Source organism: Nicotiana tabacum, chromosome 23 (assembly GCF_000715075.1).
Source record: "Nicotiana tabacum cultivar K326 chromosome 23, ASM71507v2, whole genome shotgun sequence".
In the NCBI taxonomy this organism is placed as follows: domain Eukaryota; kingdom Viridiplantae; phylum Streptophyta; class Magnoliopsida; order Solanales; family Solanaceae; genus Nicotiana; species Nicotiana tabacum.
This window is the reverse complement of record NC_134102.1, coordinates 42,514,940-42,530,041: the sequence shown is the minus strand read 5'-3', so window position 1 is coordinate 42,530,041 and position 15,102 is coordinate 42,514,940. Positions and strand designations below refer to the sequence as shown.

General features: G+C 40.9%; 1 protein-coding gene across 1 annotated transcript; it reads right to left on the bottom strand.

Moving 5' to 3' along the window:
• Window positions 1-302: 302 nt before the first annotated feature.
• Window positions 303-710, bottom strand: LOC142177129 (uncharacterized). Its single transcript, XM_075245594.1, has one exon. It carries the CDS (start codon window positions 708-710, stop codon window positions 303-305), a length of 408 nt encoding a protein of 135 aa, XP_075101695.1.
• Window positions 711-15,102: the final 14,392 nt, after the last annotated feature.

Sequence of the window (15,102 nt, the reverse complement as noted above, 5' to 3'; positions counted from 1 at the left end):
TACTGAACATTAGTCTGTTTAGCAATATACACTGCCTGCTACTTTTCGGTGTTATTCTATGCAATTCCTTTGAATTTCCTGCTTTTCTGTGTTTGCCATTCCTCTTGTGGAGGGTTTAACCCTGAGTTCTGGTGTTCCTCATTATCTGGTGCTGCAGCTTTTTGATGTTTGGCCTGCTATTGGTGTTGAGGAGTCTGATTTTGCTGAGTGTCTTGGTTTTGTTGCTTTGGTAATTGGTGTGCTTGTTGTGCCTCTGTTGTAGTCTTTTCCTGTTGCATGATTTGCTCATTGGTTCTTGCACCTTATTTCCTCTTCTGCATATCTTCATGCTTGGCTTTTTCTGAGCATGCATGAGTATTGTGACCTAGGAGCCTACAATAGGAGCAATAATTAGGAATGCTCTCATACTGTATCTCTATCCATTGACCATCACCATTTTCATCATAATTTTCATCATAACCCAACCAAACATGATGTGGTCTGTCCTTAGTGAGGTTTATCTGCATTTTAACCTTAACAACACTTCTTCTTGTCTTTTGAAATGATGCAAGATCCAGAAATAAGGCTTTCCCAACATGAGACAGTAGTGGAGTAAGGATCTCCATGAAGTAAAAGTGCCATGGAAGTTCAGGAATGACAATCCAAATAGGCACCATTAGAGAATCTTCATTTGGCTTAAAGAGAGGGTTCCATGCCTCAAGTTTCATCATTTGTCCTTGGATGTACATAAACTGCTTATTTCAAACTATAGCATGATCATATTCATTATCCAAATCAATGTAGACAATTTTGGCATTGAAATGTGCAATCTTGACTCCTCCCTTAAGTTTAGTTTGGGTTATAAAGCTTTGTAACGACCCGACAGGTCATTTTGAGTTCTAGCATATCGTTCAGTGGTTTGAGGCCCTAAGCAGCTTCACTTAAGGTATTATGACTTGTACGTGTGGTCAGAATTTAATTTTGGGAAGTTCGGAGTTGATTTGGAAAGAAAATTCTAATTTCGGAAGCTTTAAGATGGAAGAATTGACTAAGGTTTGATTTTTGAGTAAACGACCTCAGAATCGGGATTTGAAGGTTCCAACAGGTTCGTATGATAATTTTGGACTTAGGCGTATGTCCGGATCGGGTTTTGGATGATCCGGGAGCGTTTTAACGCCCATTATGGAAGTTGGCATATTGGAAGAATTTCATAAATTTGGGTTGAAGTGTATTTCAATGTTATCGATGTTCATTTGGGATTCTGAGTCTGGGAATAGCACCGTATGGTAAATCTGGTCTTCGGAGCGCATCCGTATATGGATTTGGAGGTCCGTAGGTCATTTGGGGGAAGTAGAAAATTTGAAGGTTTTTGAAAAGTTTGACTGGGAGTGAACTTTTTGATATCGGGGTCGGATTCTGATTTCAGAAGTGGAAGTAGGTCTGTAATATCAATTATGATTTTTGTGCAAAATTCGAGGTCAATCAAATTTGATTTGATTGGTTTCGGCATCGAATGTAGAAGTTTGAAGTTCTAAAGATCATAAAGCTTGAATTGTGGTGCGATTCATGGTTTTGATATTGTTTAATGTGATTTGAGGCCTCGAGAAGGTTCGTATTATTTATTGGGATTTATTGGTATGATTGGACGGGGTCCCGGGGACCTCGGGTGTGATTCAGGGTGGTTCCGGACCAAGTTTGGGTGTTTTGATGTTGCTGGTTCCTGGTTCTGGTATTGTTTATCTCGTTCGCGAGGAGCCTCTCGCGTTCGCGAAGAAGGATTTTGCTGTTGGGACTTTGTTCTTCGCGTTCGCGAAGAAAGGATTTCTGATGTCCGTCGTCTGACTTCGGAAGATTATATCTCTCAATCTATAACGAATCTGGAGATGATCCAAAAATGAAAGTTGTAGCCCTTGGTGTCTAGTATTCTGAAAGGTAAGCCATTTTTTTAGATTTGTGTAAAAAAGGTTATGGTGAATAAACTACAGACTGTCCGGGAAGAATTTGGAAATCTCTACTGCACAGGACTGATTTTGGAAGCTTATATCTCGCAATCTACAATGAACTGGAGATGATCAACATATGAAAGTTATAGCCCTTGATGTCTAGTTTCCAGAAAATCAAACCATTTGTGATTTGGAGTTTTGCACAAAAGGTTATGACCATTATACTAGAGGTTGTTTGAGAAGAGTTTGAAAATGGCTTTTGAGAATTTTGTTCATCGCGAACGCGATGGGGGGCTCGCGAACGCGAAGAAGGGTCGCCTGGGCAGTGTATAAGTTTGCAAAAATGGGTTTGTCTCATTTCATCTCATTTCCTCCATGGGAGACGACCTAGGAGCGATTTTGGAGCTCCATCTTCATCATCTATGTCAACGTAAGTGATTCCTACCTATTGCAAGTTAAATACTACTTGGATTTTATATAGATTTTAACATGGAAATTCATGGAAAAATTGTGGAAACTTTTGAGTTTTGGTAGAAAACCTAAAAATTGATATTTTTGGATTTTGACCATGAATTGGACATGGAATTGAGAATAAATCATATATTTAAGTTCATAATGTTATGGGTAATATTTATCTTCGAATATTTTTGGAATTCGGGCACGTGGGCCCTAGGGTTGCTTTATCGGCTTTTCGAACGGAGTTCGGAATTTGCCTAAATTGATTTGTTATGAGTATTAGAGTATATCGTTATTGGTTTGCACATTGTTTGACTAGTTTTGGAGCGACGGGTATCAGTTTGAGGTGTTAGAGGGCATTGGAGCCGGTTATGGAATTTCGGAGCGAGATAAGTCTCATATCAAACTCTGTGAGGGGGAAACTATCCCTAGGTGATATATTTAATGTGTGCAACTTATTGCGGGGACTACGTACACACGAGGTGACGAGAATCCGTATGTAGTTAGATTCATGTTATTGTCCGGGTAGACTTAGGTTCACATCATGCTATAGCTGTACTATTTGAGCAGTCTCTCACCTATTAAATTCCTCTATTTTACATTACTACTTGAGACTAGAATTGCTTTTGTAGAGACTTCACGAGTTCATGATTAGTCACCGAATAATGTTACTCCTCTTACGGTATGTTTTCGGGATATATATATGTTTCATTGAAAGGTGTTTTTTAAAGAAATTACAACTCACACGTTTATTCGTGAGTAGGATCAAGGACCCATCAAAGCCTCTTATTCTAATGGGATCGGGTCGTTCGCCTCGGCAGTATTATGTATTTCACTCTTATGGGATTGGGTCTTTCTCCTCGGCAGGATTATGTATTTCATTCTTATGGGATCGGGCCGTTCGCCTCGGCAGGATTTATTTACCACACTCTTATGGGAGCGGGTCGTACGCCTCGGCAGTTTAATATATGCATCTATCGTTCGTGCCATTCGACCCTCGGCAGTGCATAGTTTAAATATTTATGTTGGATCGGGTCGTACACCTCGACATTTCCCATATCATATCCTCATGGAATTGTGCGTAATATTTGGCAAGAAGCCAGTGTATCTGTGATTTTTCCCGATTTGGGTTATGACAATCTATTTGATGAGACCCACTATATCTATATATATGCTCCGGTTAAGGAGGGAATTTCTAATGGAGAGCTCAAGTTTCCTCGTAAAGAAGGGGATTTGTACCACGCAATTTATACTTGTTTATCTCATTTATTTACTCTGCCTCATATTTACTTACCTCTTTACTGTACCTAATGTTATTGGACTACTAGTGAGTGTCGATGTTGACCCCTCGTCACTATTCTTCTGGGGTTAGGCTAGATACTTGCTGGGTACACGTTGATTACGTACTCATACTACACTTGCTGTACATTTTTGTGCATGTACATATGTGACTAGTGGCCTTGTGAGAGCAGAGGCGTGTATGCATGCGGGGACTTACGTGAGCTGCATTCCATATTACGACCCGCAACTGGCAGAGTCTCTTTCAGATTATTTATATTTCTCCTGTCCAAATTTGTATTCCGGACAGATACTGTATTTTATTTTACATTCCTAGTTGATGCTCATGCACTCGTGACACCGAGTTTTGGGGATGCTTTTGAGTTGTTCTGTATTAAAGTTGTAAAAATATTGCCACTCACTTATAAATTTCATCTCTTACATATTAATCGAAGGATGTTATGATTTCAAAAGTACTAAAATGAGTAATGAAGTTAATTATTTAATTGTTGGCTTGCCCGACAGTAGCGTTAGGTGCCACCACGACCTTTAATGGATTTTGGGTCGTGACAATATTGTATCAGAGCACTAGGTTCACTTAGGTCTCACGAGTCATGAGCAAGTCTAGTAGAGTCTTGCGGATCGGTACGGAGATGTCTGTACTTATCTTCTAGAGGCTACAGGGCTGTTAGGAGCATTTCCCTTCTTGATTCTTTTATCGTGCGGTTTGATTCCATTAAGTCTTGTGCCTTTATTTTCTTCCTACTCATTCTTACACAATGTTGAACGCTTGTGTCAATTGGGCATCAAAGAGTTTCAGTAGTACTACAGACGTGGAGCAGGATGTTTCTCCCTGCGCATTCAAACAAGTTATTATCGTCTTCTTGCGAAAGGAGGTTTTGTCATTTCAGCTCAGTATCGGTAATTCCTACGGTTTTGAGGCTATGCACGGTTTTGGTGTAATGGTAGGGTGCTCGTTTATGTGTCGGCGTAATGAATTACTTGAAATGAGATTTATCTCTGTGTGTGATTCAGAGGTTCAATATTTGATTCCAGCAAAGGATAAGCAATCAGACTACGAATGTGCAGGTTGGGTTGGTGGAGTAACGAGAGTTGGTATTTTTTAGCTTGGTGGAATTTTCATTGTGATGCGTCGTCGTCGTCCTTATTTGAACGCATTACAGTTCACCGGTGTTATGATCTTCTTTGATTTTGCCTTTGGAGCAGGGTGTTGTGAAATGGTGCTTGAGGGACGGTTGTTAGATAGTAGTGTGCAGCGGAAATAGCGGTGTGCAGCGGTTCAAGATCGAATGGGTAATTCCAATATTGATGGCTCGAAAAAAATGATCTTTTAGGAGACTTAGAATTGGTAGTAATTTGTTAGTTCAGGTGCTACAGAGATGGATTTTGATTTGATATAACATTTGGGTAACAAAAAATGAGGAAGGACATGGGGAGGTGTCTTGCGGTGGTTAATTTACTAGTAGGCCAAGTATGAGAAGCGAAAGTCGGGAAGTTGCTTAAAGGAGATGGTTTGACCGAAGTGGGAGAGGCAGAGTAGCATATGGATTCGGTGGTGGAATTGCCACGTACCTTAAGAAAGTGTATAACGGTTTGGGAACCGTGATGGAAGTTGATTTGGTATACGTATTTTCTTGGAATGATGGTTACCGTATGGAGAAAGAGTGAATAAGGCAGAAAAGAGTTTGCTTGGGATGAAGAGGTGTGTGAAGATTTGACTATTGTTACAGATGCGGTATGACTTGAGTTCGGATGATATTGTTGAACTCTTAGTTGATGTTAGTGAGGAAGGAACGAACCTATATAATGTCGTAGAAAGAGGTCGGATAGGAGATCGTGGCTGATGATTCAGAATGTTCATGACGAGATTTAACAAAATACTTAGAGAAATTTAGCGGGATAACGGAGCAAGATCATGGTAATCGAGAAGAAGGAATCATTGTGGGCTCAATATTTTGTGATTATAGCTTAAATCTAAGTGGGGGAGCCCCACCGTCCACTATTGAATCGAGTGGTTGTCGGCTTGTGCAGCTTTTGGTTATCGGTGCATTGGTGGATTATTTGTGACTAATAAAAGGAAACATCAGGGGTAATTCGAGTAGAGAAATTGATAAATGTGTGCTATATTCCGCCTTATCGATTGAGGTGCAGGATTTGGGAAGACTCCGAGTTTATGCTTCTTACGGATGTAATGTACAAGGAAACGAATTCAGGTGGTTGCTTCTTGGAGAGTGTGTTCATGTGCTAGTAGAGTGTTGAAGTTTGTTACATTCGAGACCAGGTCAGAGTGGGTGACTCTTCACAACGGTTCAGTGAGTTCAAGAATTTAAGTCTGGTACTTAAGGATTTCGGGTCCGTTGTATGGTTAAGGATCTAGTTCTGCAGCGGATTGCGAATGGGACTTGAAGTGTTCTATGTTATTATCGGATAAGCGGTGCAGTATTTGGGAAAAGGAAGAAACAATTCCGGAAATTGTGGGAAGTCTTGTGGCATGGGTATACCGGTTGGAGACGCCATTGTGCACATGATGAAGGTATGCGGTGATTTATGGGTATTGAGATGATGTGGTCTCGCGATTCGGGTCACTCAAGATGAATTGAGGGCAGATTTATTTCATTGTGCTTTGATTGGAGCTGTTATTATTTCTAAGGAAAGTCAAGAGTAAATTTAAAGGAATTGGATTGGTTAGTAATAGTTGAATCCGCATGACGATGGCAGTGATTAGCTCCTTCAGCGTGAAGCCATACAGGTGGTTTGTGGTTGTATACGTGGGTTTGAGCGTCACCACAACTTGTTTGAATTGAGAGAGTATTTGATTCAAATGGCTTTGAGGTGTAATGGATCTCCGGAAGAGTCGCGATGGTTTAGACCACATCTTGAGGTTTGTATTTTCTGCGGGTTGGGGTCCAGTTGCGTGTTGCATTGATCCTTCTGAAATGAGATGAACAAAGGGTTTTCTAGCCAATGAACTGTTCATTCTACTAGTAGTTCAGGAGTTATGATGAATTCTTGTATTTTCGCATAGCGACATTTTAAATGCAAGGAGCGACATGGAAAAATTGAATTAAGGATCAAGGTCACGATCCGGTGTTGTCAAAAATGTCACAGGCTCGGATGAGTAGGGAAGAATTCAGATGTTTAGAGTAAGCATGTGTTATCTTAGTGTCGCCTGAGAATGGTGTTCGCTGGAAGAGGCATTGTGTATTGGTTTGTGGATTTTGAATTACCTTACAGATTTGCACGGTCGGTGGTATGGGAATGCAGTCGTTGCCACCTGGTGCGGAATGGTTGTGAGAGCAACCCCACTGGGAGATTTATATCGAAGTGGAGTGGTAGTCACTTGATTGTTATAGATTGAAACTAAGTATGGAGATTTTGGTGATGCCCCTAACGTGTGAGTTTATGCCAGAGAGGCGTTCTATTCCTTGGGTTGTGGACTGCATGATGTTTGTTCCAGATTTAATGGTTGTTATTGTGTGTCATGGAAAAAGGTTATTGTGGATCTTTGGAAGGATATTGGCCCAGTATGATACGATCAGAATCGGTATGAGGTTCCGTGAAGCTTGTAATGTAATGTGAGCAGAATGGCTCTCGAGATGCAGGTCATTATCGCGCCTTAGTTGTGCTTGAGTTTCATAGCGTGTGGCGCTACCCGTCTCCCCAGGATTTGTATTATGCACTTGGCGTGCTTATGGTTGATATTCGGGCATTTCGTGAGTATAAGCATTATGGCTCGATGTGTGTTTTCTTTAGATTATTTTGTGTGGATCGGGTGGCACGCCACCATGGGTATATGGTTGGATCGGGTGGCACGCCACCACGGATATGTTGTATGGATCGGGTGGCACGCCGCCACGGGTATCATGGTTCGATCGGGTTGCATGCCACAATGGTATCATGTGTCGATCGGGTTACACCCCGCAATAGAGTGATATTGAGTACAATTTCCCATAGCTATTCTTGTGTGTTTTGTGTCTCATTTCTGAGGAAGGTTCATAATATCTTTTCGATTATTAAATTAGTTAGGTGGGTCGAGTAGTTCATTCCAGAGTTCGTTTTCCTTATGTATCACGTCCGAGTTTGTATCTTGTTAGCACAATGTGGCATCATATGAGGCTTTTGCAGTATCCGAGGTGGCTTATTTCCTGAGCAGCTTGTACTGGGTGAAACGAGATCATTGGACCTGGGATCAGTGCGATCAGATTTATATGAGGCACATTAACGAGTAAATATCGATATTCAGTCCAGAATAAGGTAGTGGTTTCTGTCGGGAGGAGAGACTCCATGAGTTGTGATTCAGTAGGTGGTTATGAGTTTCTACACATCTCTTCTATTGTGGCAGTATTGTGAGAGTAGAAACATGACTTATATGCTTCATGAGGTGTGTTGTGAGCATCAGATTTGTGGAATTCTGGCTATTGTTATCAGAGGACGTTATTATGGTCATGTGAATAATGTGGTGCAGGGTGTGAAATTCAGTGAGAGTATACAATCATGTGTTGGAACATCATGTAGTGATGGATACAGTGTTCGTATGTTGGAAACAGACCTGGTAGAGAATTCCAGATGTTGGGATTTTGCTCTAAGGCTTATTTGACTAAATAAAAAGGAGGATTTTCAGGTTTGCTCCAGCTAATGTACTCAACTAGGTTGTGGTAGCACGGGTAGGTGCACGAGGTGTTAAACAATGATTTCAGATAACTCCAGAGCAGTTCTTAGCACGTTCGAGGATGAACGTATGTTTAAGTGGGAGAGAATGTAACGACCCGACCAGTCGTTTTGAGCTCTAGCGCATCATTCAGCGGTTTGAGACCCTGAGTAGCTTTATTTCAGGTATTATGACTTGTACGTGTGATCGAAATTTAATTTCAGGAAGTTCAGAGTTGATTTGGAAAGAAAACTCTAATTTCAGAAGCTTTAAGTTGGAAGAATTGACTAAAGTTTGATTTTTGAGTAAACGACCTCGGAATCGGGAATTGAAGGTTCCAACAGGTTTGTATGATGATTTTGGACCTGGGCGTATATCCGGATCGGGTTTTGGATGACTCGGAAGTATTTTGACGCCTATTATGGAAGTTGGCATTTTGGAAGAATTTCATAAATATAGGTTGAAGTGTATTTTAATGTTATCGATGTCCGTTTAGGATTCCGAGTCTGGGAATAGCACCGTATGGTGATTATGGTCTTAGGAGCGCATCCGGATGTGGACTTGGAGGTCCGTAGGTCATTTCAGGGTCATTTCGCGGAAGTTGAAAATTTGAAGGTTTTTGGAAAGTTTGACCGGGAGTGGACTTTTTGATATCGGGGTCCGATTCTGATTTCGGAAGTGAGAGTGAGAAAAGTAAAAGGTCAATCGTACTTGATTTGATAGATTTTGGCGTCAAAAGTAGAAGTTTGAAGTTATAAAGTTCATAAAGATTGAATTGGGGTGCGATTCATGGTTTTGATGTTGTTTGATGTGATTTGAGGCCTCCAGCAGGTTCGTTTTATATATTGGGACTGGTTGGTATGATTAGACGGGCTCCTGGGGGCCTCGGGTGTGATTCAGGGTGGTTCCGGACCAAGTTTGGGTGTTTTGATACTGCTGGTTCTGGTGTTGTTCTTCGCGTTCGTGAGGAGCCTCTCGCGTTCGCAAAGAAGGATTTTGCTGCTGGGACTTTGTTCTTCGCGTTCGCGAAGAAGGAATTTCTGTTGTCCGTCGTCTGACTTCGAAAGATTATATCTCTCAATCTATAACGAATTTGCAGATGATCTAAAAATAAAAGTTGTAGCCCTTGGTGTCTATTTTTCCGCAAGGTAACCATTTATCATTTGGAGTTGTGTATAAAACGTTACTGTGGATACACTACAGACTGTCCAAGAAGAGTTTGGAAATCTCTGCGGCACAGGGCTAACTTTGGAAACTTATATCTCGAAATCTATAATGAATTGGGAGAGTATCAACATATGAAAGTTAGAGCCCTTGTTGTCTAGTTTCCATAAAGTCAAACCATTTGTGATTTGGAGTTTTGTACAAAACGTTATGACCATTATACTAGAGGCTATCTAAGAAGAGTTTGAAAATGGCTTTTGAGAATTTTGTTCATCACGAACACGATGGGGGCTCGTGAATGCGAAGAAGGGTCGCCCGGGCAGTGTATAAGTTTGCAAAATCGGGTTTGGCTCATTTCATCTCATTTCCTCCATGGGAGCTGACCTAGGAGCGATTTTGGAGCTGCATCTTCATCATCTATGTCAAGGTAAGTGATTCCTACCTATTGAAAGTTAAATACTTGGATTTTATATAGATTTTAACATAGAAATTCATGGGGAAATTGTGGAAAATTTGGGGTTTTGGTAGAAAATCTAGAAATTAATATTTTTGGATTTTGACCATGAATTGGGCATGGAATTGAGAATAAATCATATATTTGAGTTCGTAATGTTATGGGTAATGTTTATCTTCGAACATTTTCGGAATTCGGGCACGTGGGTTCTAGGGTTGCTTTATCAGCTTTTCGAACGGAGTTGGGAATTTGTCTAAATTGATTTGTTATGAGTATTAGAGTATATCTTTATTGGTTTGCACATTGTTTGACTAGTTTTGGAGCGACGAGCATCAGTTTGAGGTGTTAGAGGGCTTTGGAGCCGGTTATAGAATTTCGGAGCGAGGTAAGCCTCATGTCTAACTCTGTGAGGGGAAAACTACCCCTAGGTGATATATTTAATGTGTGCAACTTGTTGCGGGGACTACGTACGCATGAGGTGACGAGAGTCCATATGTAGTTAGATTCATGTTATTATCCAGGTAGACTTAGGTTCACATCATGCTATAGCTGTACTATTTGAGCAGTCTCTCACCTATTAAATTCCTCTTTTTACATTAATACTTGAGACTAGAATTGCTTTTGTAGAGACTTCACGAGTTCATGATTAGTCACCGAATAATGTTACTCCTCTTACGGCATGTTTTTGGGATATATATATGTTTCATTGAAAGGTGTTTTTTAAAGAAATTACAACTCACACGTTTATTCGTAAGTGAGGTCAAGGACCCGTCAAAGCCTCTTATTCTAATGGGATCGGGCCGTTCGCCTCGGCAGGATTATGTATTTCACTCTTATGGGATCTGGTCATTCGCCTCGGCAGGATTTATGTACCACACTCTTATGGGAGTGGGCCGTTCGCCTCGGCAGTTTAATAGATGCATCTATGGTTCATGCCGTTCAACCCTCGGCAGTGCACGGTTTAAATATTTATGTTGGATCGGGACGTACGCCTCGGCATTTCCTATATCATATCCTCATGGAATCATGCGTAATATTTGGCAAGAAGCCAGTGTATCTATGATTTTTCCCGATTTGGATTATTACATTCTATTTGATGAGACTTACTATATCTATATATATGTTCCGGTTAAGGAGGGAATTTCTAATGGAGAGCTCGAGTTTAATCGTAAAGAGAGGGATTTGTACCACACAATTTATACTTGTTTATCTCATTTATTTACTCTGCCTAATATTTACTTACCTCTTTACTGTACCTGATATTTTTGGACCACTAGTGAGTGTCGATGTCAACCCCTCGTCACTACTCCTCTGGGTTTAGGCTAGATACTTACTGGGTAAACGTTGATTACGTACTCATACTACACTTGTTGTATATTTTTGTGCAGGTACATATGTTACTAGTGGCCTTGTGAGAGCAGAGGTGTGTATGCATGTGGGGACTTACGTGAGCTGTATTCCATATTAAGACATGCAGCCGGCAGAGTCTCCTTCAGAGTATTTATATTTCTTCTATCCAAATTTGTATTCCGGACAGATGCTGTATTTTATTTTACATTCCTCGTTGATGTTCATGCACTCGTGACATCGGATTTTGGGGATGCTTTTGAGTTGTTCTGTATTAAAGTTGTAAAAATATTGCCACTCACTTGTAAATTTCATCTCTTACATATTAATCGAAGGAAATTATGATTTCAAAAGTACTAAAATGAGTAATAAAGTTAATTATTCAATTGTTGGCTTGCCTGAGAGCAGCGTTAGGTGCCACCACGACCTTTAATAGATTTTGGGTCATGACAAGCTTCTTCTAATGACTTCCATTCTGGGCATGGTATTGAAAAAGTTTCCTACCACTGTATACTAGCATCTAGTAGCTAGATTGACCATGTAGTCTTCTTTCTTGAAAATTACTGCAGGCATACCTTGCTTTGTTGTAAGTTTAGGAGGGGTGAAGGACATTGGGGTTCTCTCAGCTTCAAACCTTGCTCTAATCTTTGTGGCATATGAGTGAGTGACTGTGGGTGGGGGTGGTTCAACATTGTTTGGTGTCTTTTTGGGTTGTTCTTTTGACCCTGAAGGTTGGGGATCATCTTTGTTGATAGCAGAGGTCAATGGAACAGTAGCAGGTGTTTGGGAATGTTGGTTCTGTAGGGTTATCTTCTTGGTGGGTCGATTATAGTTTGTTGAGATCTTAGGGTGGTTATTTGTGGGGTTTGGTGGAGGCTTTTTGGACTGTTGTTGGTTAGTTTGTGTCTTTGGTTCTCCATTCATAACACCATGTAAAGCACCAGGTGTTGTGACACTTTTTTTCCTTAGGATCTTTGTGTGTAAAATTATGAGATTGAAGAAGGGAGGTAGGGGTTACAGTCTGCACATTTGTTGCAAAGGTTTCCTTCTGGTTTTGTTATATAAGAGGCACAGGCATAGCAGTAGTACAGAGCATAGTTAAGTTAGAAAACCGTGTGGCAAACAGGGTATGATCATCACTTTGGAGAGAGTGTGCTTGTGTTTTTTCTTGACAATTGCCTGAGACAGTTAAGGTTGTTGTAATAGTATTTTGCATTGTTGCGTCGATTGGTTCATTGTAATGGCAGTCTGATTGAACATTATCAATCTCCTCAGCATAACTAATAATTTTGCATTGACCTTGGCCATTTTGGATCGCCTGATTATCATCTCCGGCCAACTGGTGCATTTCTGGGATCTTTAGCTGATCGTGGCGATCAAATCTCACATTGGATTGGTCTGAAACATTGCAGGCCTTCTCCTTAGGTGTTGTAGGAGGATTTCCAATGATCAAATGGCCACAATTTGGCCCAGAAATGAAAGTGTCATTCTGTCGAACACTTGGTGTGTTCGCACTATCAGTGTTCTTTGTTGTGGGGATTGGTTCAATGAACATTGGGTTTGAAGTGTGTTGAATAATCTCCTGAAAGAAGTTGTTTGGCATTGGTCTTGGGAAATTTGGTTCACCAGAGCACCGTCTGCGACCGACTGTTGCTCGCCGGATTGCAGAAGATTAGAAATGATGATTTTGGCTTTAAAAATCTCTGAAATTTGGCAAAGAGGTCGCTCTTGTGTTGGAGAAAGAACTCCATGGCTTGTAATCATGCAATTTGACCCAGAATGACTTGGGGAATTTCTGAAGCTCCCAGGCGACTGCGTGCTACAGTGTTCATTGCACCTTCTCCTAGATCTGTAGCAGCTGGGAAGTTTTTGAATAAGCTATTTTGAATGGGTTGTGCGTATTGTTAAGGCACTCCTTTGATGCTTCGTCTAGTGGCTTTTCACTGGTTGACGGTGGAGAACCGTCCATTTTTGTCGGGTAGTTACTGTAGTGAAACTTCCCTCATACGGAGAGCGTTTTAGGATTTTTGCACAGTACTCATACTCGGTTGATAGGCTAGGGATTGGAGAGTTGATTTGGGGGATTTGGGTGACGATTGGGTGTTGGATTTTGATAAAAATTGTATGGTTGGACTCGTGGTTGAATGGGCTTTTGGATTTTGTGAGTTTTGTTAGATTTCGAGACGTGGGCCTGGGGTGGTTTTTAACCAATTTCGGATGGTTTAGTTATAACTTAGTAATTTCTTATTGAATTGATTCTTTTAGCCCGTGTTGATTGTATTGTACTGTTTGTGGCTAGATTCGGGCCACTTGGAGACCGATTTGCGAGGCAAAGGCGTATTGGAGTAGGGATTTGCTCGGATTGAGGTAAGTAACACTTCTACACTTGGCTTTGAGGGTTCGAAACCCCGAAATATGCATTATATGATTGGTGTTGAGGTGACGCACATGCCAAGTGACGGGCGTGCGGGCGTACACCGTGAGAATTATGTCCTGGTTTATTCCATGGAACTATATAGTGGACTTATCTTGCTGATGTTCGTGTTTTCTACATGTGATAAAGTAATTAAGCTGTTAAACATGCTAGAGATCATGTCTAGGCTATATGCCGGTATAGTTGAGACACATAGTCATCGTTTCTTGCAGTTATCTTACTGATTTCATTGATATTTCATACTCAGTCATATTCATTCCTTTCACATCATATCTCAGTCTCCATTGTTATTTATTGATGCATTATATCATTGTTTTCGGACTAGTTTCATTGATATGGAGAGCCCGTGAGAGAGATTAGAGAGATTGATGACTGAGTGAAGCTGAGGGCCTGATTATGAGTGACATTTATGGGATCGGACTGCACGCCGCAGCGGGTATACTGATTTATGATAGCGCTTGGGCTGAAGGAGCCCCTCCGGAGTCTACACACACCCCCAGTGAGCGTAGTTGATTATATTGAGGGATGGATCTTCCCTGGACATGGATCTTGTCCGAAGAATTATATACCTGGGGATGGATCTTCCCCATGGGCCGGATTGGCCCTACTCGGTACTGGGTGACTGATGGTTAGTCGATGTATATATTCCAGGATGGACCTTCCCTAGGTCGGATTGGCCATATATAGTACTGAGTGATTGAGAAATTGAGAGTGTGAACACATGAGGCTGTCAGCATGGTGCATCACATATAGCATGTGCATTGGCATGTAGAAGTAGAGAAGTTATATTCTTCTTATCATTCAAATTTGATCTATTTTACTGTTTTGAGTTTTTTGTTAAACTTGAAATCATGCCTACGTTTCTGCACTGTTATTTCTATATTTAACAGTGTCGGTTGAGTTCGTCACTACTTTCAGTCCAAAGTTTGGATTTGTTACTTATTGAGTTGGTTGTACTCACGCTACACCCTGCACCTCGTGTGCAGATCCAGGTGTTTCCGGTCAAGCTGGCTGCTAAGTGTAGAGTCAGGATCTCAGGAGACTATCGAGGTAGCTGCATGACATTCGCAGACCTTGACCCTCATTTGTTATCTTTACTTGTATTTCAGTCTTTACTCTTTAGACATCGTATTAGACTATCTTCTGTTGTAGATGCTCATGTACTCGGTGACACCCCAGTTTTGGGAGAGATTGTATTGGGTTGCGTATTTATTTCTATTTTCGAAGATTTTCCTTAAATATTGCTTTCGTATTTTTTTTTAAAGCTTTTGGTTATGTTGGAATAGTTGAGTAATTGGCTTGCCTAGTTCCATAATAGGCGCCATCACGACAATTGGTTTTAGGTCGTGACACGTATAGGAGCGCTAATAGGAAAGTA

Excerpts from the sequence above, each read along its gene's own strand:
- LOC142177129 (XM_075245594.1), bottom strand. The coding sequence starts at position 710 with ATGATGAAACTTGAGGCATGGAACCCTCTCTTTAAGCCAAATGAAGAT.